Source organism: Theropithecus gelada, chromosome 3 (assembly GCF_003255815.1).
Source record: "Theropithecus gelada isolate Dixy chromosome 3, Tgel_1.0, whole genome shotgun sequence".
Taxonomy (NCBI): Eukaryota; Metazoa; Chordata; class Mammalia; order Primates; family Cercopithecidae; genus Theropithecus; species Theropithecus gelada.
In genome coordinates this window covers 57,851,490-57,877,239 of record NC_037670.1, presented here as the reverse complement: position 1 = coordinate 57,877,239, position 25,750 = coordinate 57,851,490, and the positions used below count along the sequence as shown (strand labels likewise).

Here is a 25,750-nt window from a genome sequence, read left to right as displayed (position 1 = left end):
CCCCCAACCTTATCTAAGCTTATCACATCCTCACATTTAACAGCAGCTGTTTTCACCTGGTTTCCTCCATCCCTGACCTAGTCAGCATTGCTTTATCACTTTCATCAAATGTCCTCAAATTTTTAACATTACTTTATAATTAATTGAAGAAGTTTTAAAGAAATTCCTAGCAAAACTTTTTAAGCTGCACAGTTTTGTATCTATATGTTCAATAACATAGATACAATATTCTTTACAATATTCTTGTAAAGAATATGAGTGAGAATTCGCACCCCTCTCACACCAAATGTCCTGATGTTGTTAATTCTCAATGTTGTTATATAGGGAGCTCTGTTTGTATGTGAGCTTAAACAGCCAGTTGTAAATCTACTAACTGAAAACATTTTTTAGACATTCTCTAAATTGGGCAGAAGATGACAGGACCGTGTTTTGAAGGATAGGCTGCCAGCATGACTGGTTACAAAGTAAAGCCTTGGTTTATAGGTTTACATGGTGTGGGTTAAATTTCCGTCATTAAAATAATTGGCGATATTGACATAGTCATCTAGATGTGCTGGCTCTGGGCACGTGCAGCCTCTGAGTGAACAAAACTGACATTAGAGAACTTAGCCAAGGGGAAAGCCTTTCCCTGCTGGTTTTATTTCTGCTACTTCTGAAGTGTGGGGCACACAACCTGAGCAATGCTTTTATTTGAGTCCCAATGCTTTTATTTGAGTTTTGCAAGGTTATTCCAAGTTTTGCAAACAAAATCAAAGGTAGCATATGACTCAGTCCTTGATACGCCAACCACTGCACAGAGACTTGCCACCTTCCTGTCACTGGAGAAACACCCGTGTGGGTTTTCTTAAATTTGCCTCCCTCTGAGCTTCCCTTTAGCTTCAAATATAATATGCAAGAAAAACTATCTGACCATAAATACACATATAGGCCAATGAAGTGGTTTTACCAAGAAAAGATGCCCACAATGTGTTAAGCAGAATGCAATAATGTAGAGAATATCATTTCATTCATGCTCGTGTGTATTACATGCATTCAAAAACAGGGAGAATTTCTACTAAGCAACTGACAGTGACCTTATCAAGCAAGTGCAATCACAGAAGAACTGGTTTTCTTCTTTAAGAATTTTTCTATCATTTGGCTTTCCCCACTCACACACACTAAATATGTTAAGTAAAACGTTACTTCCATTTTGAAAGAGAAAAGAAAGAGACATGCATGAACATTTTTCTCCACCTCGGTGCAGGGACCAGACAACTGTATCCAGTGTGCCCACTACATTGACGGCCCCCACTGCGTCAAGACCTGCCCAGCAGGAGTCATGGGAGAAAACAACACCCTGGTCTGGAAGTACGCAGACGCCGGCCACGTGTGCCACCTGTGCCATCCAAACTGCACCTACGGGTGAGTGGAAAGCGCAGGATAACAGAACATTTCCTCTCGCAAATTCAGAGATCGAAAATGTCTCCAAAGTTTTCAGGCAACAAATTGCAGAGGTTTGTATTTGAGTCAGTTACTTAAGGTGTTTTGGCCCCCACAACCACGGCAGGAGCAACATGGTTGTGGGCAGGCCTCGGTGCAGTGGGAATGACTCTCTGCCGTGCACCGTGTCTCCGGCCGGGCCTGTGTTGTTCTTTGCTGCGCATTGCAACAGGAGGGTAGGGGGACAAAAAGAGCACAGGTCCTGGCAGCTGCCACCTCGGCCTGTCTCCAGGGGCTTTTGCATCTCTCTCCAGATTTCTAAGGTTAGCATGGGGATTAACTGTTTTGCAATGAATAAAAGGTAACATTGCCTGGAATGTTGCTTCAAGACACTTTTTAAAAGCTAGTTGGTTGTTAAGTTGTTGCTACTTGAATTAAAACTACTTTAACTGGACCAGACGCAGTGGCTCACGCCTGTAATCCCAGCACTTTGGGAGGCCAAGGCAGGCAGATCACTTGAGGTCAGGAGCTTGAGACCTGTCTGGCCAACATGGTGAAACCCCATCTCTACTAAGAATACAAAAATTAGACAGGCGTGGTGGCAGGCACCTGTAGTCCCAGCTACTCAGGAGGCTGAAGCAGGAGAATCGCTTGAACCCAGGAGGCAGAGGTTGCAGTGAGCCAAGATCTCACCACTGCACTCCAGCCTGAGCACCAAGAGCAAAACTCTGTCCCAAAAAAACAAAAGCAAAAAAACTACTTTGATTGGAATTAGCAGAAGCACTCTGATTGTGTGTATCTAATTTACTGGAAGAGTAAAGCTGTCATTCAAACTGGGTCGTACTCAACAATCAGAAAAAGAAGTTGAGCTGTCATGTAGTAGTTCACACTTACTTCTGTTTCTCAAAATCCTCAGCCTTGTTTGGAAATGTTACTCATTCTTTCTCTGAATCCATCTGTATGAGTTGTGTGGCCTTGGGCAAGGGTCTTACCTTCTCTGTGCCTCAGTTTCTTTTCTGTAAATTGGGATAATGATGCTGCGTAGCTCACAGGATGTTTATGACCATGAGTGAAGATACATCATATACTTAAAATGGTGCCTGGAAAATGGTGAATACTGAGTCAATGATAGCATTGTTGATGGTGGTGATGGTGATGAGGAAGTGGGAGTCACAATGGTGGTGGTGATGGTGTTGATGGTGTTGATGGTGGTGAGGAGGTGGGATTCACAATGGTGGCAGTGTTGATGGTGGTGAGGAGGTGGGAGTCACAATGGTGGTGGTGTTGATGGTGTTGATGGTGGTGAGGAGGTGGGAGTCACAATGGTGGTGGTGATGATGGTGTTGATGGTGGTGAGGAGGTGGGAGTCACAGTGGTGGTGGTGTTGATGGTGTTGATGGTGGTGAGGAGGTGGGAGTCACAATGGTGGTGGTGTTGATGGTGTTGATGGTGGTGAGGAGGTGGGAGTCACAGTGGTGGTGGTGATGAGGGTGGTGATGGTGGTGAGGAGGTGGGAGTCACAATGGTGGCAGTGTTGATGGTGGTGAGGAGGTGGGAGTCACAATGGTGGTGGTGATGATGGTGATGATGGTGTTGATGGTGGTGAGGAGGTGGGAGTCACAATGGTGGCGGTGTTGATGGTGGTGATGGTGATGAGGAGGTAGGAGTCACAATGGTGGTGGTGGTGATGGTGGTGATGGTGGTGAGGAGGTGGGAGTCACAATGGTGGTGGTGTTGATGGTGGTGATGGTGGTGAGGAGGTGGGAGTCACAATGGTGGTGGTGGTGATGGTGGTGATGGTGGTGAGGACATGGGAGCAACAATAGTGGCAGTGATGGTGATTGAGACATGATGACGATTTGTGAACTTTCTAGGAAAACAATCATATAATCTCCAACAGCAGTATCTTAATATCTTTTCCAAAAGTATCAGATCATATTATAAGGTCCAAGTTTCCAGAATAATATCAGACATAATTACAGTGGACATCAGAGCTTGGCATCTAAAGGTGACAGGAATAGCTGTAATGTCTCAGCGTGAAAACAACATTGCTATTAGTCTGAGATACTAATTATCTAGTTAAGGAAGTACTCACCTATACCTAGTTTTTACCTGTTTTTTAAAATCTGGAATTGATTTTGAATTTTATCAAATATTTCCCTGGGAGCAATGTAAGATTTTTCATATTTTCGCCTTCAGGTATACCAACATGCCAGCTCTGTTGGCCATTTTGTGAGCTCGATGAAGCATGGTATAAAAGATGCTTTGCTACTTTTTCACTTAATCTATTTCTATAAGCAATTTTGGAGCTAAGCCTCTGAAACAGAATTATATTATCTGTATAGAATAAATGTTTTATCTTCCCCCCTTTTCTCTCTTTTGGAATACATGTGCATCAGTATCTCTGTGTCAGTATCTCTGTGTCAGTGAGTGTATGTCATTGGGCTTAGGGGAGGTCCAGAAAGTGATTGGGTGTTGGCATTTTCAATACACTTACTTTGTATAAGAAATAGTTTGCCAAATGTAGAAAGAGGGGATTTACTCAAGATTTAAATTAAAAATGTTAGTGATCATTTTTCTAATGTCTTTCTATTTTTTCCCAGGTCATAATAAATCTTCACTGTCTGACTTTAGTCTCCCACTAAAACTGCATTTTCTTTCTACAATTTCAATTTCTCCCTTTGTTTCAAATAAAGTCCTAATGCTATTCATTTGACATATGGAATTTTGTAAGTATTTTCTTTAGTATGTGTGATTACATTCCTGATTCTGAACCTTTTTAGAAGAGTATATAGTTTGATATAATCTTGTTATTGACACCTGTGTCTTCTCCCAAAACCATTAATTATATAGGAATTGCACAATAGAAATGGGTTTAATTTTTTAAATGTGGTGAAATGTTGATGAGAGTAAGGGAAAATTTTTTAAATTTCTTTCACTGAGTTTTTATGATGTGCACAACATTCCTGAATATATTGTCTCTCTCATTTCTCAGACGGGATTTTTGCCTTCTCCATTTCTATTGTTAAAGAAACACTTACAGGGGTTTCTTTAACAGGCGCAGCCACCCAGATGAGGGGGAGGGACCCTGGAGGAAGAGCTCTTTTTTTTTTTCTTTTTTTGAGACAGAGTCTCACTCTGTCACCCAGGCTGGAGTGCAGTGCCGTGATCTTGACTCACTGCAAGCTCCACCTCCCAGGTTCAAGCAATTTTCCTGCCTCAGCCTCCCGAGTAGCTGGAATTACAGACGCCTACCACCACGCCTGGCTAATTTTTGTATTTTTAGTAGAGACGGGGTTTCGCCATGTTGGCCAGGCTTGTCTTGATCTCCTGACAGGTGATCCACATACCTTGGCCTCCCAAAGTGCTGAGATTACAGGCGTGAGCCACTGCGCCCAGCCAGAATATCTATTTTTAAATGGAACTGCATTTTCATAGTACAGTGAGGAAAAAGTTGTTTTGAAATCTTTATCCTGATAAACCGAATACTATGAAAATTTGCCTATTTTAATTATATGTAACAAAGTTTAGTTACTGCTATAATTGCAAATATGTATAAATTCCTTACCAAAAAAAATGAATCAAGTGGGGCACAGAGAATAATTTTTCTGACAGAATTAAATAGCATGCTATAGCCTGCTTGACTTCATACCCAGTAGTCGTTTCTGCAGAGTCACCGAGGGCCTCGTCAGCGTCAGCAAGAGCCCCTCGCCTTCTGACGCTCTCACATCCTTCTCTCCTGCAGCCCTGTCCTGCCATTGTCCTTGTCCAGCTTCTCTTCAAGGGTCAACTGGTCTACGTTTCCCTATAAGCTTGTTTGTCACAGCTTCTTGTTAGCAATCCCTGTGGTTGCCCAAAAGCACTTTCAGAGGCTACATAAGACTCTGCATGTTGTAGAAAATTTGCAGTTTCAATCTGCCCTCCCTCTGTAGGGTATTCCCATTGTATTGCGTTCAGCAGGCAGGGAGAGACTGCTGTAAGGACAGTTCCTGAGTGACTGCTTTCTGTCTTGGACTATTTGGTGTCTGCAGGAGGTAATGGGGTGAGCAGTAACGAGGCCTCCTGTATATTCCACCCCTATGAAGCCTGCGTGTTTGGTTTATGAACTAAGCTCAAAGGCACCACAGTGGTAAGACTGCACTACATGACACCATGGAAAAGAGGGAGCGCCCAGACCCCCAAATTAAGAAGAGCAGTGTAGAGACTAGAGACCTGGAGAGCAGAGACGGAAACTGTTAGGACCAGATTATAGTGTTAAACCAGGGCTCCCCAGGCCTCTCACATATTGAAATGTACTTGTCCATCTTTCTCCAAGCCAGGAAATGGGAGTCTCAAAGGCACGTTATTCTGCCTTTTTAAACTATCGTCCTGTAATCAAAGTAATGATGGTAGCGTGTCCCACCAGAATGGGAGCCCAGCTGCTCCGGAGTCTTGCTGAGGATGGATCCCATCTCTTCTGCCGTTAGAGTTTCAGCTGGGTCGGGGTGGATGCAGCCACCTCCATGCCTAGCCTTCTGCATCTGTGATCCTCACAGCCTCCTCTGGCCACTGAGCCTCATGCCTTCACTTGTCTGTTCCCCCCTGCTTTTCCTTTCTGCCACCTCTGCATGTGGGCCGCCAGATTCTCAAGAGCATCCTACCGGTTTCCTTCCTTCCACTCCCTTTGCCAGTGCCTCTCACCCCATCTAGTAGCCTAACCATCACCCCCAGGACTGACCTCTTCCTCCTCACTGCCAGATGGTTGTTCAAAGCACAGAATTTGTCAGAAACCTGCAGTGACACCATGCTGCCAGGCTTCTCCATAATTAGCGTGGCCCCAGTCCATGCTTCTAGCCTTGGTTCCTTCTGCCCCTCTCTTTGAAATTCTAGAGCCAGCTGTGGGACAATTATCTATGCCAAAAGCCAGATGTGAAAACATTTCAATAACAAACTAACTGCTTTGTTCAGTGCTAGAACAACGCCTGTCACAGAGTAGAAACTCAAAAATATTTGCTGAGTGAATGAACAAATGAAGAAATGCATACTAAATAATTAACCACCAATCCAACATTCAGACACATTGTGATTTTAATTATTTAAGAGTAGTTTAGCACATATTGCCTTATAATTTAATTAAAAATCTCCAAGAAATAGGCCAAAGAAGTAGAATGAGAAAAATGTATATTTTTCTTTCACTTCCTACAGATGCACTGGGCCAGGTCTTGAAGGCTGTGCAAGGAACGGGTAAGTGTTCACAGCTCTGTATCACATGGACCTCGTCAAGAATGACCACACTGCTGTGGGTGAAGATTATGCTTTCCTGCGTTTCTGACTGTCCTCTGTCCTGATCAAGTTTCTGTGGCTCTGGGCCAGGGTTTCTGCAGAGACTGCCCAGCTGGTTCCACGTGGCTCCGTGTGCCAACTTTGTCCTCAGTGGAGGGAAGGTTGGACGCGCAGTGCTGGAGCTGTTCCCTGCTCCGCCATTGCTTGATGCATGGCCTGCCTCTGACTTCCTCAGTCCCACTGGTTTTGCTGTGTCCTTCTCTGCCTCTAGCTCCTCTTCTTTTCTGTCCACTTACCCCGTTGGTCCCATCACAAGCCTGTGTATGAGTGGCCTTTTTGTTCGATGACACCCTCCAGCGTAGCGGAGTGTTTCTCCTCGCTTTCTTTCCCAGACACGCTGCCCAGCAAAGGCAAAAGGGCTTCCTTCAACATCAGCTCTGGCCAGTTTGCCAGAGCAAAGCCCTGAGAAAAGCAAGGTTGAAAAATCTTGTTCAAACTCACTAGGAAAGAGTGGTGTTACCCTCGACGGCGTCTAGCCGGGAATCAGGGAATTACACACCGAGCACCTGTTTGCCATTCTGGATGTTTCCGAACACGAACCAAACTTCCAGGCCACTCTGCCATCTCTGGTAACGTCTACAAAGTCCCTTCCTCACCACTGCCCTTCCTTCATTTTGGCCTGCTCTTCCGCCCCTGAGTGGACAACCGTAGCTCTCCCTCCTGCCATCAGTGCCACATGATCGAGGAAGAAGGCAACTTTGCAGAGACTGGGTCCGCTTCCACTCCCGTCTCTTCAGTGAGCTGCTACGACACCCAGCAGAACTTCCCGATTCCACCCTGCAATCTCAGGGATCTTAATCATGGGGCTTTCCACCACATGTCCACCTTGAAACCAGTCATGGCCATTCCTTCTTACATCTGCTCTTTTCCATCTTTTTCTTCTCCTGTTCACCCACCCTCACTCCTGTGGCTCTCTGTGGACATGCGCTCTATAGCAAATGATTCTTTATATCTTCCGGTATTCTAGGGAGCTGGCACACGTGGCTTCTGGTTTCCTCTCTCTGGAACTAGACATGGCCTCTGTGGGAGGGAGGATTAAATGCACCTTATGGATTGAGGCTGCATGACGACATCACTCATCACAATGATTCTTTCTATGTCTGGATCCTATCCCTTTATAACCCCCTTCAAGCTCGTTCAGAGAGTATTTCACACAATCCATGTGCTCATCTTGCAAGTCAAGGACCCAGAGGAGTCTCAGCATTGTCAAAAAGTCTCTTCACACAGCCTGACCGGAGGCAGTGCCTGCTCCATGTGTATGGACTACGGCACTTCAATTGCATGGAAATACTCTTGGAATGAACAAAATACCAATCCATGAAAAAGCATTATTGAAGTCTAAGTTATTTTTTGAATTATATTTTGTTAATCACCAAATTGAAAAACACTCATCATATTGAGAGGTCCAGATAAAGCCTCAATTTTAAAAAATGAGGAAAATTGGGCCTGGTAGGAGACTGGGGGGAGCTTGAGAAAGTTGGAAACATTGCCCTAGAAGCCTGTTTTTTCTCCTCTTAGAAGCTACACAATATCTCACTTTCCGAGATCATTCTACAAGATAGATGTCAGTGCGCCGAAACATTCAGGGGCGTGTTGAGTGCCAAGGCCATGGAATCTGTCAGCAATCTCATCCTTCCTTGTTCCTTCACCTCATTCCAGGCCTAAGATCCCATCCATCGCCACTGGGATGGTGGGGGCCCTCCTCTTGCTGCTGGTGGTGGCCCTGGGGATCGGCCTCTTCATGCGAAGGCGCCACATCGTTCGGAAGCGCACACTGCGGAGGCTGCTGCAGGAGAGGGAGGTGAGTACCAGGACTGGGTGTGCTCAGGAGCCCTCACACCCCAATGGGAACAAGGGCCAGCCCCGAGAACGGACCATTAGCAGTTGTGTATGTTAGACACATAATTGTATTATGATGCAGAAAGAATCTCTGAACGTGCAGTTATACCCAGTTAGTGACATATTGGTACATCCATCTGAGGAAACGGCAATGTTTCTAGACTGCACCCTTCAATGCCCACAAAGCTGTGTGGCATCTGCTTAGGACCTGGTGCCTGTGTGTGCGTAGGAGGGAGGCCGGGAAGTCTAGCTGCTGATCCTCTGCTGGCACTGTGGCAGAGGCAAGAGATTCCTGCTTTGGAAAACACCATTGTCTACACAGTGGCTTTGTCCATGATGGACTCTGCCTCAGCCCAGTCCTGTGCTGGAAGCCATGATCTCTGGAAAAAGCAACCCCCTGGCTCATAAGCATGAGGGCATGTGATATGCCCCGACAGACACCAAAATGACTGCCACACACAACTTCCCTCCTGGAGTTTTTCAATCCAGCTAGTAGGCGTGGAAACAGAAATAGAAATTGTGTTTGTTGAAAGGTAGCTGTTCATTTGAAGAACACCTGTATCAGAGCCTGTGTTTCTACCAACTTCTGTCAAGCTCTGTAGAGAAGGCGTACATTTATCCTTCCAAATGAGCTGGCAAGTGCCGTGTCCTGGCACCCAAGCACATGCCATGGCTGCTGGTGCCCCTGCTGGGCCACGTCTGGCACTGCTTCCCAGCGTGGTGAGCACTGAGGGGACCCTTGTCTCTGTGTTCTTGTTCCCCCCAGCTTGTGGAGCCTCTTACGCCCAGTGGAGAAGCTCCCAACCAAGCTCTCTTGAGGATCTTGAAGGAAACTGAATTCAAGAAGATCAAAGTGCTGGGCTCCGGTGCGTTCGGAACTGTGTATAAGGTAAGGTCTCTGGGTTGGACCACAGGGCCCCTCATGATCTGGTGGGGAGCCCAGAGTCCTTGAAAGCTGTATATTTCCATCATCTACTTTACTCTTTGTTTCACTGAATGTTTGGGAAACTCCAGTGTTTTTCCCAAGTTATTGAGAGGAAATCTTTTTCCGAGATTCTCTTTTTCCGAGAACCACAATGACCAGTGGTCCTGTGAGACCACTTCACAGACCAAAGGCATTTTTCTGAAAGACGCCATTGACCTTGCCGTGGGGCGCAGCACAGGGCGGGAGGAGGGCCACCTCTCACCACAAGGCATCAGAATGCAGCCCAGCTGAAACGGGCTCATCTTCATTTGCTTCTTCTAGATCCTCTTTGCATGAAATCTGATTTCAGTTAGGCCTAGACGCAACATCATTAAATTCTGCATGAAATGATCTGTACGGACTTTATAACAGGCTTTATAAGCTTGAGATTCTTTTATCTAAATAATCGGTGTGATTCGTGGAGCCTAACAGCTGCAGGGCTGTGGGAGTATCATGGCGCCCAGCAATATCAGCCTTGGATGCAGCTCCACAGCCCCAGTGTCCCTCACCTTTGGGGTGCATTGCTGGTAAAATCCACCCAGCTCACTGGGCAGCTTGTGGCACCATCTCACAATTGCCAGTTAACATCTTCCCTCTCTCTCTGTCATAGGGACTCTGGATCCCAGAAGGTGAGAAAGTTAAAATTCCCGTCGCTATCAAGGAATTAAGAGAAGCAACATCTCCGAAAGCCAACAAGGAAATCCTCGATGTGAGTTTCTGCTTTGCTGTGTAGGGGTCCATGACTCTGGACCTCAGGGCCCACCTTTTCTCATGTCTGGCAGTTGCTCTGCTGCAGACCCTGCTCATCTCCACATCCTAAATGTTCACTTTCTACGTCTTTCCCTTTCTAGCTATAGTGGGTATAACTCCCTCCCCTTAGAGACAACACTGGCCTCTCCCATGCTGGTATCCACCCCAAAAGGCTGGAAACGGGCAATCACTGGCATCTGCCCAGCACTAGTTTCTTGACATGCATGATGAGTGAGTGCTCTTGGTGAGCCTGGAGCATGGATGTTGTTTGTGGTATTTTTTGGATGAAGAAATGGAGGCATAAAAAAATTGACCCTTATATGGCTGGGATAGGGTTTAAACCCCTTGTTATTTCTGACTCTGAAACTTGCATTCAATTCACTACACCAAGTTATCTCATCTTTGAAATGGCTTTTTTAAAGGTGCCTAGAATATGATGGCGTGCAGTCTATAAACTGTTGCCCACCTGCTGTACTTTCTCTCAAAATAATACACATTTTTCTCCAGTGTCTGCTGATTGTTACTTTGTGGAATAAGTTCTTGGAAAATTCCACAAAATTATTGTTATATTCTTACTACCAATTCTATTGAACTTTCTCCACCTTCTCTGGGCCTTTCCCCAGCCAGTGGTGGGAAGACATTGGCTGGGGTCTGACAGAGCCTCTTCTACACTGGCCTGGGTTTGCTGTGAGTTCATCATGGAAACCTTTACTCTTGTCCCAACACAGAGCAAGTGAAAGAGGAGGTCAAGGGGCTCAGGCAGCGGACTAGGGAAGCAGAATCAAGGAAAAGGAAAAATGGCTGTCCTTATTACCTCAAAACCCTAGAGAATGTAGTTGATCTTACAGCCAAGAAGGACAAAAGCCAGAGAGTGATATCCCCTGCCTCATGTCTAACACACAGAATACATAGCAAGCTAAGAGAACATGGACCTTCATAAAATTGTCTTAAGACACTATTTTTTAATTGGAGGAAATCTACAGTTTAATTTTCTCTCAGCAGCTTTTCTTCCTTTTATTACAGTAGGGGAAATGCCATGTTGATATACTTCTAAATGAAAGATGATGAATTGATACAGTACAATAAAAAATCTGTAAAAATTGATGATATACTTATCAAGAAAAATTAGCTTTCATTTTAATGGTTTACAAATAGAGTCAAGTCCTAGTAACAAAATGTTAGGTCTATTAATACAACCACAAAAATACAGGAAGGCGGGCAATCCGTGAAGCCTTCACTTACAATCTAGCCCCTCACTTGTGCTGTGTAGGAAGATCTTTGTGCAGAATTTGCTTCCTTAATTCATTTTTTATTCATTCAACACATCCTAATAAATTATATAAAATCATGTTGAAATGTGAATTTCAGTGGTATTTATAATGCAGTATGAGGAGGGTTTGAATGTATTCTAAGACAATAGCTGTGCTTTGGGAAGGAAGCAGTGTTCACTGAAAAGTGCCCCCCAGGACCTTTTAATTGGAGGAAATATGCTTCTGTGGAGTTGGAAATGGAGTAGAAGATAGATAAGGTCAAGGCTTAAAAGTTAAGTGCACCCAACATCTGAAGTGTCCATGGGCCTGGCGTGGTGGCTTTCGCCTGTAATCCCAGCACTTTGGGAGGCTGAGGTAGGAGGATCCCTTGAGCTTAGGAGTTTGAGACCAGCCTGGGCAACATACTGAGACCCAGTCTCTACAAAAAAATAAAAAATTAGCTGGGTATGGTGGCTCATGCCTGTAGTCCCAGCTACTCAGGAGATGGGAAGATGGCTTGAGCCCAGGAGATCTAGGCTGCAGTGAGCTAAAATCTTGCCACTGCACTCCAGCCTGGGTGACAAAGCAAGACCCTGCTCAAAAAAATAATTAGATACAGATATTAATATAGATACCTATATATATCTGAATATAGATATGTGTATACATACTCTGTATATAGATATGTAGATATATAAATATATCATATATAATATCATATGATATATATTTAGAGAGATATATCTCTCTCTAAATATATTAAATAAATAAAAGAAAGGCTCAGTTTGGCCTCCTGCTCATCCTGTCTCATCGCCTCTTCCCCCTCCATCATCTTATTTCCTTGCCCCATGTTTCTTCACTGCGGCCATGTCCCCCCTCCTCTCCAATGGTGGATGTCATGTCTGCTGCAGTCAGAGGGCGACAAGCCTGGAGTGTTCCCTGAATCCTGTGCTTTGTCCTGCAGCTCAGGCTGCCCGGGCCTCGCCAGCAATCCTGGCAGGCAGGGCACCGTGCTGGGATGGAGAGGGGGAAGCTGGAGGAGGCACTTTCTGGTAAAGAAAGCAAAAACCAGCAGTGCCCAAGCCAATTTCAACAGGGTGTTAAATACACCTTAATCGTGTGGCAGGACACCTCACGGGGCCACGTGCGCTCTTAGAAAGACTCGCATGCATGCGAGCACAGCAGCAATGACTGCATACTCACGTTCCCCTGCAGACACCAGGCCCCGCGGCTGGCACACACACTGCAGCCCAGTTCCATGTTGCTAGCAGTGACTTAGTGAATGAGTAAAGTTCTTAAAATGCAGGGGACACCTGCCCTTCATTCGTAAGGCTGGACATACACCTCTCCTTAAGGAGTTCAAAAGCTAGTAGAACCCCAGTTCTTATGGTAGAGCCGTTCACAGATGAGGGAGACAAGCCAGAAGGAAGGAACCAAAAGTCATGTCAGCAGTTAGGACAAAATAACAGGCTTTCAAGGTCACAAAGCCTCAGGGACGCTCCTGCGGTGGGACTGGGCCAGGAGCCATGGGGGCTCCAAATGTGCACTCTGCCTGCCAGCCTGCGGGCGCTGGGGCTCCGCGGAGATTGTTGTGGAATACCAAGCATGCTTGCTGTAGGTCACGGTGCACATTTACCACTTCCAAGACAAACAACCGAGAACAAAGCTCGCTTTAGCTTCTGCGTACACCGAACGGGACACACGACTGAACAGCGTTCCCATTGTGCCTGCTGGGTGGGGAGGAAGTGATGGCCCAGTGGGTCTATCAGATGTTAGTAGGATGGGGCCTGGCGGGGCTCCAAGCTCTGTGTGGCCGACACCCACGCCCCCCGCTCTGCTCCCCATTCCCAGCCCCAGGTCAGCCCTGCGAGGCCCTGCAGCAGATGGGCTGCTCAAACTGCTCTGGTTTGCAGATTTTTCTTCCCTCTCAAATGAATACAGTATGTTTTCAAATCTCAACCAGATCTTGAGAAAATAGGAAGAGCCAGAGGGTTTCTTTGGTGTTATGGTTGTACAGCTTCCCAGACTCGGGGGAGAGATGTGATTTGTGCTTTCTGGCAATCCCATGGCCTATTAATTTTTCCATAGGCTTTCCAGTTTAAATTTAGAGTAGGCAATGGAAAGGGAATGCAAAACAGATTTCTAGGTGTGCTGTGTGTGTGTGTCTCACGTCTAAAGTCCGCTAACTGGAGCACCCAACAGGCCCCACAGGCTGCCTTCACACACAGGACCTGGGGCGCCTCCAAACCATTGGGGTGAGCAGCGGGCCATGGAGGGAGCCAGGGTCAGGAGACCTGGCTGTGGGCCCAGACCCGACCCTGTGCAGGGTGGCCTCAGGTGGGCCGTTCACCTCGTCAGCCTCAGCTTACCCTCTGACTATAGTGACCTCAGACAAAATACACTTCCTGGCCCTGTCCTGTTCTGACATTTTATAAACAAGCACTTCTCCGAGTTGAAAGGATATTTTCAATATCTACTGAGTCCACAGATATTAAACATCTCTCTTCTTTAAAACTGTGACATTATGTTTAGAATATAAAAGGAAAATAACACACACTGTCCTTGAAAATAGAGAGCCTAAACACTCTGCAGAAAATATTTAAAGTTGTTTGTCTTGCCTGGACTTTGATTTGCTTTGAGTCTTTGACCTTGCATGACTTCAGTACAGTTCAACCCTGACAGTTTTGAAGTAGGTATGTGCCTAGATCTGCCGTAGTCCCTGCTGGAATGTCGAAGCAGCAAAGGTCAGGCCCTCAGAGCACTTGCCACACACTTGCCAACAGATACGGGGTAGAGACTTGAGGCAATATAAGAGCAAGTGTGTGCCAGGCGGCCCGACACTGCAGAGCGCCAGCTAGACCCTAGGCGTGTGTTAGGAGCTGACCAAGCCATTCTTTCCTCAAAGAGCTTGGTGGGAAGGGCACTTTTTAAATCACACAAACATTTAAGGACAGATTATGATGAGTGCCCCAAAGCAGTGGCTCTTCAGCTTCATCAAGCTTCAGAATCCAGAGGGTTTGTTTATAGGGAAGGCTGGGCCTGTCTCCTGCATTTCACCCTCTTGGCCTGGGGCGGGGCCCAAGAATGTGTGGCTCTGAAAGGTTCACAGGCAATGCCTAGGCTGCTTTCTGAAGGAAAAACTGCAAGATACCAGGAGAGTTTCATTTAGATTGAAGAGTCAAGGAAGGCTCCTCTGAGAAAGAGTCTGCTAAGGAAGGAGGAGGTGGAAGGTTCTGGGGACAGAGGTCCTCCCGTGGGTAAGGGCGGAGGCAAGCTGTCCTGGGGAGAAAGTGGGCAGGAGGACCAGAGGCTGGAGGGAGGAGAGTAGGCAGTCTTGGGGCTTCCCAAGAACAGGGAAGGCCAGGGCAGGGTTTAGGGCAAGGAAAGTGTGTGAGCATATTTGTATTTTAGTAAATATTTACAGTTTGCCCTCCATGTCTGCAGTTTCATGTCCATGGATTCAATCAACTATGATCAAAAACATTGGGGAAAAAATTGCATCAGTACTGAACATATACGGACTTTTTTTCTTCTCATCATTCCCTAAACAATACAGCGTAACAGTTATTCACATAGCATTTGCATTGTATTAGGTACTATAGGTAATCAGGAGATGCTGTAAAGTAGATGGGAGGATGTCTGTAGGTTACACGCAAATGCTGTGCCATTTTGTGTCAGGGGCTTGAGCATCCTCGCATTTTGATATCTGAGGGAGGTCCTGGAACCAATTCCCCGGACACTGAGGGTTGACTGTCTGTATCCCCTCGCCCCACCTTGCCTTTGTCTCCTGTCTCCTATCTCCACCCTGCCTCCCACCAGCCTGTTGCACCTGACCTGCCCAGGCACCCTGGAGCAGCACCCTATCTCAGACCCTGGCCCGGTGTGTTCACTTCTGCAGAGAAACTAACTTGCCCAAGTCCACACTCAAACACAGGCATTGCTGAGATGTGAAAAGCAGCTCTGGATGCATTCTGCTCTGGACGCATTCTGCTTCAGTCCATGTGTTCTTTTCCACATCTGAATAAAAGGTCACCACCATTTGTATTTTAAAGGGAAAGAGAATTTATGGGTGGAAATTGGAGATTCCCTCATTCTCAGACAGAAAAGAGGGCCCCATTGTGTGCATGACTGCAAATAAATTTAGCTTCCTCAGCCCAAGAATAGCAGAAGGGTTAAAATAAAGTCTGTATTTATGGCTCTGTCAAAGGAAGGCCCCTGCCTTGGCAGCCAGCCGGAATTAGCGGGCAGCAGATGCCTGACTCAGTGCATCATGGATTTCCCATAGGAAGTCTGGGGGCGCAGCACAGAGAGACCACTTCTCTTTAGAAATGGGTCCCAGGCAGCCAGGCAGCCTTTAGTCACTATAGATTGAATGCTCTGTCCATTTCAAAGCCTGGGACTGGTCCATTGAAAGAGCTTGTCCAGCTACTCTTTGCAGGGGTGGTGCGGGCAGGGTCCCCAGACCAAATGCCCACCCATTTCCCAGAGCACAGTCAGGGTCAAACCTGGCCTGTGGGGAAGGGAGGCCTTTCTCCTTGCTGGCTCAGCGCTCCCTGGATGCCTTCTCCATCGCCTCTCCTCTGCAGCACCCACAGCCAGTGTCCCTGATGTGCAGGGTCAGTCATTACCCAGGGTGTTCTGGACCCCACACACAGAGTCCCACAGGCCCTCATGGTATTTTAAACCACGGCATCCTTAACCTTGAGGCAGAGGTCTTCATAACAAAGACAGTATCAGTTCCCAAACTCAGAGATCAGGTGACTCCGGTTCCTCCTTTATCCAATGTGCTCCTGATGGCCACTGTTGCCTGGGCCTCTCTGTCATGGGGAATCCCCGGATGCACCCAGGAGGGGCACCCTCCCACTGCATCTGTCACTTCACAGCCCTGCATAAACGTCCTTGCGCTAGGTCTTTTGCAGGCACAGCTTTTCCTCCATGAGTACATATTTCAAAACTCAAGATCGCATTCATGCGTTTTCACCTGGAAGGGGTCCATGTGCCCCTCCTTCTGGCGGCCATGGGAAGCCCCACTGACACGCCTCTCCCTCCCTCCAGGAAGCCTACGTGATGGCCAGCGTGGACAACCCCCATGTGTGCCGCCTGCTGGGCATCTGCCTCACCTCCACCGTGCAGCTCATTACACAGCTCATGCCCTTCGGCTGCCTCCTGGACTACGTCCGGGAACACAAGGACAATATCGGCTCCCAGTACCTGCTCAACTGGTGTGTGCAGATTGCAAAGGTAATCGGGGAGGGGAGATAAGGAGCCGGGATCCTCACATGTGGTCCACGCTCCTGGGATAGCGAGAGTTTGCCATGGGATGTGTGTGTGCGTGCATGCAGCACACAGACATTCCTTTATTTTGGATCCAATCAAGTTGATCTTCTTGTGCACGAATCAGTGCCTGTCCCCTCTGCATGTGGAAACTCTCATCAATCAGCTACCTTTGAAGAATTTTCTCTTTATTGAGTGCTCAGTCTGGTCTGATGTCTGTGTTCTTATTTCTCTGGAATTCTTTGTGAATACTGTGGTGATTTGTAGTGGAGAAGGAGTATTGCTTCCCCCAGTCAGGACTTGATAACAAGGTAAGCAAGCCAGGCCGAGGCCAGGAGGACCCAGGTGATGGTGGTGGAGTGGAGCAGGTGCCTCGCAGGAGGCCCAGTGAGCAGGTGCAAGGAGCCGACAGAGGGCGCAGCTGCTGCTGCTATGTGGCTGGGGCCTTGGCTAAGTGTCCTCCTTTCCACAGGCTCGCTCCAGAGCCAGGGCAGGGCTGAGAGAGCAGAGTGGTCAGGTAGCCCCGCCTGGGTGCCGGAGGCAGGCACAGAGCAACGAGCCAGGTGTTTCACAGCTCGTGTGGACCCAGAAAGACTTCTGCTTTTGCCCCAAACCCCTCCCATCTCCATCCCAGTCTTGTATCAGTTATTTGCACTCAACTTGCTAAGTCCTGTTTTTTTCTGACAGTGGGTATATATTTCACCCCGTTGACTTTAAAGAATTTGCAGGCAGACCCTGTCTCTGAGAATACGCTGTTGCCCCTCCTCTCCCTCCGACAGCAGGGCAGGGAGTCCAGGGATGTGCCAGGGACCAGAGGGAGGGAGCAGACGCCCACCGAGCCTGGGCAGGTCCTCCTTATTGCTTGCATTCCCCTGGTTAGCTGTGGCAGTCAGTCCTGCCAAGTCACTCGTGAGGTGTTTGCCCAGCTCCACGCAGATGTAAAAGGTGACCTACAAGAAGACAAACAAAAACATCTGGAGTGCTCTTATGCCAGCAGCTGCCCTTGACACCACCAGGCAGGCTCTTGCTGGGAGCTATGGTGCTTGGGTCCACTCCCTCCCATCACAGAGCTCCTGGGCTGCATTGTAGAAGCAGGGACCACCTCCCAGGATAACCAGACAGGAGCACACCCTGAACAGCCCCTTTCACTCTAGCACCATCAGGCATTGATTTCTCAGCTGCAGCCACAGGCGGCCCCCAGCAGCCCAGCAAGTGGGGAATGCTCACGCTTCTCTGACCACAAAAATCACTGAATGTTTTTGCCATTCTCATGATCATAACTTTGGCCACAGAGTAGAACACTCCCATGACCGTTGTTAGACAATGGTCCTGGGAGAGGATCTTGTGTGCCTCTTTTTATTGGGAGATGCTTGTTATTTCTGTGTGTGGCTGCATTTGTTTCCCAAGACTGCCACAACAAATCATCACCAACTTGGTAGCTCAACATTGCACAGATTTATTCCCTTCTGGCTCTGGACGCCAGGCATCTAAAGGCCATGCTCCTGCAAGCATTCTGGGAAGGATCCTTCCTGCCTCTCTGGCTTCTGGTGGCCCCAGCATCCCTGGGCTGGGGCTGCACCTCCCCACGTCAACCTCCATCTTCATATGGCCTCTTCCTGTGTCTCTGTAACCACAGGCCCCTCTCCTTTCTCTTAGTAAGGATACCAATCATTGAGCTTGAAAATTGCTAACAGAGTCTATTGTAAATCTTCTTAACACAAAAAAAGATAGATATGTGAAGTGATAGATATATTAGTTTGATTTGATCACTCCACTATGTGTATAGATGTCAAAACAAACATTGCACTCCATAAATGTATATATTTAAAAAGATCCCAGTCATTGCATTTAGGACCCACCCTAAATCCAGGATGATTTCGTTTCAAGATTTTTAGATTTGCAAAACCCCATTTCCAAATAAGGTCACATTCTGCAGTTCTGGGTAGACGTGAAATGTGGGGACACTGTGCAACCCACCGTCTTGGGGAGCGGGTGGTCAGCCTGGGGCAGGTGTTGCTGTGTGTGGAGCTAGGTCCACTCATGCCCTGACCTGGAACCCAGACCTGCTTCCCCAGCTCTCCTCCTGGTTATCTGAAGCAGGGAATGGAGAGCACTGCCCACCTTGCCTGGCAGTCTCTATCACCTGGTTTTACTTTCCTCTTAGCACATATTGCCCCAGAAGATCTGGTTGGTTTATGGCTTACTTGAGTTTGTGCCTACCTGTCCCAACCAGGAGGTGAGCCCTGGCTGTCCCCCGAACCCAGCCCTGCATGTGGGAGCTGCCCCTCCCCCGCTTATCAGAGGGGGCCAACAGTCCGCAGCTGTTCTTAATTGTCTCCCAGTAACCCCCAGCTCCACAAAGGTGACTCCTCACGTGGTGGAGAGGTGGCCAGGCCATCCATGTGTAATGCGTATGTGACCGTTTTCCTTAAGGGGCGCGTAGTCTTGGCAGGTTTCGCCCAATACAGGACGGGCTCAGGACTCCAGTGGACTGTGGATTCAGATCTGGATTCTGGCACATTTGCTGTGTGAGCGTGGGCACGTTGCTGGCCTCTCTGGGCCTGGTCTCCCGGCTGTGGAGTGTGTTCTGCACCTTGTCTTGCTGGGAAGTAGGGAGGGCAGTGAGCCCCTTCACATCGCCCACCATGGGCCCAGCACACGCCTGATCCCCACTGAGTGTTCCTTTCCTCCTTTGATCCCCTTTGGCTGACCTAGGTTGGAGCAGCCACTAAAATATACCCAGAAACATCTTCCTAATCTACATCTGCGCCAACCCTCGTTCCCTAGCTCAGCATGACCGTCATGCGCCCGCCATTGCTCCTGAGCTCCGCTGCTCATGAGCTGCTCTCTGGCCCTCCTTCTCACGCTCACACTCCAGTCGGCCTGGCCTAGATAAGTGGAGGTTTATTTGACCCCCAAAATTAGCCTTCTACAAACGAATATAATAGTGCCATTACAGAGAACTCACTTAGTGCGGGTCCCATTTAAGCAGAAGTTACTGAAAGCCTGAGTTTAAGTTTCCAGGGCCTGAAAGTTTTCCACGATAGTTCTCTACATAATGTTACCTACAATTTCAACCTGTTATTTAAAGCCATTCTTGTGTTTGTTGTACTTTGATTAGCTTTATTTTGATTTGAAGTCCTTTTACATTATGGGCAGTTAACGCTTTGGCTCTGTTAGATTTGCTTTTTAGTTCACAAAGGAAATCTCATTCCTCTGTATTTGAATAGCTGCAATGATGGAACAGCTGTCCCCAGAGGGAAATGAAAACAATGATTCCCCAAATTGTAAAGACAGAAATTTGCTCTTGGGTTACTTACAATGTATCTGAGAATTAAAAATTTCTCTTTTTAAACGTTTGAAGTAAAACTACCCAGAAACACTTAGTGGCTGACTAGAAACTAAACTCCTGGGCCGGGCGCGGTGGCTCAAGCCTGTAATCCCAGCACTTTGGGAGGCCGAGACGGGCGGATCACGAGGTCAGGAGATCGAGACCATCCTGGCTAACCCAGTGAAACCCCGTCTCTACTAAAAAATACAAAAAACTAGCCGGGCGAGGTGGCGGGCGCCTGTAGTCCCAGCTACTCGGGAGGCTGAGGCAGGAGAATGGCGTGAACCCGGGAGGCGGAGCTTGCAGTGAGCTGAGATCCGGCCACTGCACTCCAGCCTGAGTCACAGAGCAAGACTCCGCCTAAAAAAAAAAAAAAGAAACTAAACTCCTGGCATCCTCAAAGTGGGATTATTGGCTTATAAAGGTCCTGTATTGATTGACAAAGGCACAAACTATCTTGGGAAGTTTTCTTCTAAATATTGATGGGAGAGCTGACCACCGTTATGCAGGTTTCATTGTCCTGACTAAACTGCTAAAGAGATTACATAAAATGATATCAACTAGACAAAAGAAAGAATAAAAAAAAACAGAGGTGTCCTGGGAGGAATCCGGATGAGACCAGAAGACCATGAGAGAGACATCCCTTGCCCTCTACAGGGAAAATGGGTTTTGTTCTCCACATGCAAAACCATCTCAGGAGCTTGTGAAGACGCCACCTGCTTACCAGCCAGAAAGAGCAGGTGCCTCCTAAATTCCCCACGCAGGAGATCACGGTGGCTTTCACACACTAGGAGTAAGTTAGACTTAAGAAAACCTGTCTACTCTTCCTGGGATTTACAAGCCAGCTAGTAAATCCCAGACTAAATCACACAGCACAGTCATCCAAAGATCCCGTCATCCGTGCCGTTTGGAAAGCCCCGCTCCTGCGCCGCCCTCTCCCCGTGGAGCCCCCCATGCCCAGGACTGCAGAGTCCTGCCATTCAGACTGCAACTCATCTCACATTCTTCCAAACTATTTGGACAACAGAGCTTTCTCATCACCTAATGCAGATTACAGTCTCACAGAATCGAGTGTTCAGGCAGACAATGATGTGGTTCTGTAGTACAGCAAACAATATCAGTTTACAGTGCTGAGGCCAGGCCTGGTGAACTATGCACGGTAGCGGTAGGGCAAGGCTCTCAGAATGAAACTGGCTTATGAGTGGCACTCTCTGACCACAACTCTATAAGCACCAAACTATACTTAGTTCCATCTATGAGGTAAAATTTAATGCAGAAAAACATCAAAGAAAACTTCAAAGCCTCCCTTTTTCAAGTACGTGGGCTACTTAATTTGGTCCAAGTTCATTTTAAAAAGCCCTAGGTGCTTTCACGGCTCCCCTACTGACAAGAGGCCCCAGTGCCCGTGAGCTGCTAATGGGAGGGAGAGGAAGCAGAGCTGAGTGGGCCTGGCTATCCCGTCCACACCGGGAGACAGGGAAGGAGACTCCACGCTGGTGGCGCCAGCACATTCCAGGCCACTGGGGCCTATTCCTAGGCACCAGGTCACGAAAACCACGCTGACAGATCGTGTGTGTGTGTGTCATAGTGCACAAGCAGGACTGTGAGCGAGTGAAAGTGACACTGGGTGGAGCGCTGAGGAAGGGCCACAGTGCGTTGGTGGAGATAGGCTGTCATGGAGAAGAGACCCTGGCTTGCTCTACGTAGCTTCCAATGCAGCTTCAAGGCAGGTCCCAGAGGGCTCCAGCCTTCATCGTCCAGGTCTACTCCCTCCCCTCACGGCTTTCCCATCCTCAGATGAGGATTTGGCAGAGCCTACCCCCGCTGACTAACTGCGGCCCTAGGGTGGTGACTCAGCCCTGCACCTCCTGCTCCCATCTGCACTGGGCCAGAGAGGATGACTTACCCAGCACGTTCACATCACACAGCTTTGTGGGTTCCTAGGTCCAAGGACCAGAGATTTCAGTTATGTGAGTTATTTTTTTTTTATTTGTTCTTGCATGTTCCACAAAGGGTTGTAGCTAAACTTAACCTAATGATCACGTTAGTATGTCACTAAGAAGTCAAAGCTCACAGTGCTGTTGAAGCACATTCATCATCTTTAGACATTATGACTATTCATTTCTTAAGCACCTGCTAGTGTTAAGCATCACATGAAATATATATAGAAGTAAGACAAAATTTCTTATCTCCCCAAGTTTGCCAACAAATACAGAGCAGGAAGGGAAGCAGATCAGAGCAGGAGACGCAGCTGTCGTGAGGCCACGGTGCAAGGCGCAGGGAGGGTGAGCTCCGAAGCCAAATGGACTGGGTCTGTCAGCCAAGCCCCCTGGCTCTGGAAAGACAGCAGTGAACAAGCCAGATGGCCCCTCACCCTCCAGAGCCCTGAGTCCTGCAGACCAAACAGCGTGACAGGTCCTCTCCCTGTCCTGGAGGCCTCTGTAGGTGAGAGTTGGCTGTGAACAGGGCATGAAGGCACTCGAGAGTGGGGAAGTGACTCTGACTGGGAGATGCTGAGGACAGGGAGGAAGCCACAAAGTAAGGGACACTGGGGAGGGAGGGGCGGACCCCTCAAGGCCAAGCACATAGAACCTCATCACAAAGGCAAGATGGTGGCCAAATTCAAGGTTGCTGCAAAAGGGAGGGAGAAGAGAAGATAGATTTGGCATTTAGAGGAATGGTGACAATCACGAGTACCTCCACGGGACTCCACATGGGTGCTATCTAAGCAAGTGCTGTCTCTGCATAAACTCATTCCACCCTCTGATTAACCCATTCTACATATGGGAAAACAAAGGCATGCGGTGTTCATGTCACTTGCCAAGATCTCAGGATTTGATCCAAGTGGCCCAGTTCCATGGTGCAGCTTCTCAGCCTGCACGGATGCCCCAGCTCAGAGCACGACTCTCAGGACAGGGGTCCCAGCAGCACCCCCTCCCTGAACAGCAAGGGTGCCCGTGCTACTCCACTTCTGTCTGGGAATAGGACATTCTGACACTTTCCTGCCTCTTCCGAGGTCCAGCACTTACTCTGTGCCCGCCTGGGAAGGTGACAAGATGGCCCGAGGAGCAGACTCTTCCATTTTGGGGAGCTCAAGGCCACAGATGCTCTGAAATCTGGAGTCCAGAGGCAGGAGCGGAGGCTTCTCCTGGTGGCCACTCTGCTTAAACACGTCATCAGATCTGTAGCTTCAGAGTCCCCTGAACCCCATCCCTCACCTCTACCAGCTGCGGGTGGGTCTCTGGGGTGGGGCTGCCCTCCCCACCTGCACCCCAAGGGCTGAAAGGTTGAGGGGAGAACACCATCATTTATACAGGGGGATCCTGGAAGATGAGGCCCGAGGAAGCCCTGCGGGGCCTCTCACCTTCTCCCTAGCTGTGGTCAGGAGTGTCTGGCCCTGCCTGCCTCAGGAGCAGCCCAAAGTGGAGGTGAGGGGTGAGCCCCAACCCCTAGGGGAAGGGTGATGGTGATCTTGGTCTCAGCATGGTTCTGGTAGAGGTGGGTTAATTTGAAAATGATGAACCGTAAGCCTCTTTCTGATCTTGCTTTAAATAAATACTTCTGAACAACAGCAACAACAAAATAGTGTTGATAGGAAAACCCTCCACTCCACAAGAACCACACGGCCTTCTCGTCCTCGCATCCTCCACTTCCTTCCTCACTAAGTCACTGCTCCATGAGCTCTTCCACGGAGGTTTACAAAACAGAATACAAACAATCCAGTTCCCACCTCTCACTCTGAACTCCTCCCAAGACTTGTGGGGTGTGGCAGCCCCTGGGAACATCCAGCCCTTCAGGGTCAAACACAGCCCCCGCCCCTCGCTCTGGGGAACCCTGCCAGAAAAAGCCCCGACAGCCATGTGGAGCAGAGCCTTCCTTTTTGTGAGTGGAAGTTCCAGGCTAACTTTTCAAATCCCCTTTTAACCTCAGTGCTGTATTTCAAAATTCATTCCAGCTTTCCTCTAGTAATTAACAAAAATAAATACTTTAATTTCAATTAAAGTGAGGGTCTCAGAGAAGAAGCAGGAACTGAGTTTCCTGAGAGGCCCCGCTGAGGCTTTGCTGTTATTGCTTCCTGCGGCCTCTGCTCTGACCCTGGTAGCTCACAGGCCGTATCGTGGTTCTTATCTTTGGGGACCGGTTAAAGCATAACTGCGCCAGGCACAGAGTTGTCCTTTCAAATGTGCCGGCAGTGGAACAGAGACCCATGCGTCAAGTCTCATCTAAGTTCACATGAGATTCTCTCCTTGTCCCAAAGCTGTCTCTGATTTAAAACCCTCCAGCTCATTACCTGAATTCCAGAATATGTCCTGTGCTCTCTCTGCCCTTTCCCACGCCTTTGCTGAAGACCTGTGTTCTGAGGAAACAGACACTGTGTGGAAATGCCTCAGGTCCTTTAAAGCCCTGGCCTGAAGAGCCGGGAAGGGCTGGACCAGAGGTCAGCTGGATTTGTTAGACTGACAGAGTGATGCGGACCTCCCCAGAGGCACGGGACCAAGGTGTGTGCTCATGCTGTCTCATGCTCTCACACATAATGTGTGTGTGTGTGTGTGTGTGTGTATAAAACCCCAAGCAGCCTCTGGCTTAGCAGGCACGTTTCCCAGCAGGGGAATTAAAGCCATGGTCCCAGTAGTGGTCTTGAGGGCTCAGAGGATTTGGTCTGTGCAACTACATGCTTCAGCCCCTGGACCCCAGGTCGTCTAACAAGGTGGTTGTGTGGGGACTGGGATGGAAAAGGCGTCTGCACAGACGTGTGTGAAATGACTGGCACATCACCAGTGCTCAGCACCATCAGCTGCTATCACCGATCATTCAATCATTCATTCATTCAGTTGTTCATTCTTCAGCAGGCTGTTTTTAAAACATGCCCAGTATACCAAAATCTCCGCTAAGCATTTAAAGAGGCAGAATAGAAGTTAGCAATGGTGGTGAAATGAAGCTGGGAATGTGCTCTGAAGGCCTCCTTGTGGGCTTAATGAACATGTAGAAACCACACATTTTAAATAGAGAGGGAGAAAAGGAGAGGCTCCCGGTCCCCTGCACAGGGACTTGTGTGTGACTCTTTACTGTAGGCCTGTGCCACTCCTGCTCAGCAGCTACCGCAGAGAACGCCTTCAACAAATGTGAAGAATGAACAAAAGAGATACAGGGTAGAAGGCAAGGAGAAAGCAAGGGTGAGGGTGAGAAATCAAGGGATAGAGAATAGAGAAGGGGAGACAGCCTGGGAGTTCACACAGCCAAGAAGGTAGACACTCAGTCAAACCAGCAAGAGGCGGAGCCTAACTCTCCCTTTTGAATGGGCAGGAGTTCATGATATTTAATAAGCAGAGGCCTTGCTCTGTAAGAGACAGGGTACCAGGCAGAGAGCAAGCCAGCATCCCAGGAGTCAGAGGAAGCAGACGGGAGTGGGGGGCAGGGAGCTTGCCTCTGCAGGAGACCCAGGCTGCCAGAGTAGCAGGGAGTCTGGGCCAGTCCTCTTGGGAAGCGCTTCCTCGGCTTCTGCCCCTCCCTCTCCTCTCCCTTTCCACCCGCCATCCTGACATAATACTTCCTAATTTGGAAGTGTTGTTCCGGAGAAGAACCTGCTCATTTCCTCTTAAG

General features: G+C 48.2%; 1 protein-coding gene and 1 long non-coding RNA gene across 6 annotated transcripts in view; one reads left to right on the top strand and one right to left on the bottom strand.

The window, feature by feature from the left end:
* Positions 1-25,750, top strand: part of EGFR (epidermal growth factor receptor) — a 194,351-nt gene that overhangs the window by 148,480 nt on the left and 20,121 nt on the right. For 4 of the 5 annotated variants that reach the window (XM_025378162.1, XM_025378160.1, XM_025378159.1 and 1 more), the window contains 6 exons: positions 1,244-1,401; positions 6,604-6,642; positions 8,401-8,542; positions 9,347-9,469; positions 10,155-10,253; positions 16,600-16,785. In XM_025378162.1, coding sequence (XP_025233947.1) covers positions 1,244-1,401; positions 6,604-6,642; positions 8,401-8,542; positions 9,347-9,469; positions 10,155-10,253; positions 16,600-16,785 — 747 coding nt within the window. Of the gene's footprint in view, positions 1-1,243; positions 1,402-4,022; positions 4,136-6,603; positions 6,643-8,400; positions 8,543-9,346; positions 9,470-10,154; positions 10,254-16,599; positions 16,786-25,750 lie in introns of those variants that run through there. The other variant, XM_025378163.1, reaches the window with a different exon arrangement.
* Positions 15,040-24,534, bottom strand: LOC112620092. Its single transcript, XR_003118471.1, has 2 exons — positions 24,441-24,534; positions 15,040-17,768 (listed from the first exon to the last, which is right to left on the bottom strand). It is a non-coding gene; the product is annotated as an uncharacterized LOC112620092 (long non-coding RNA).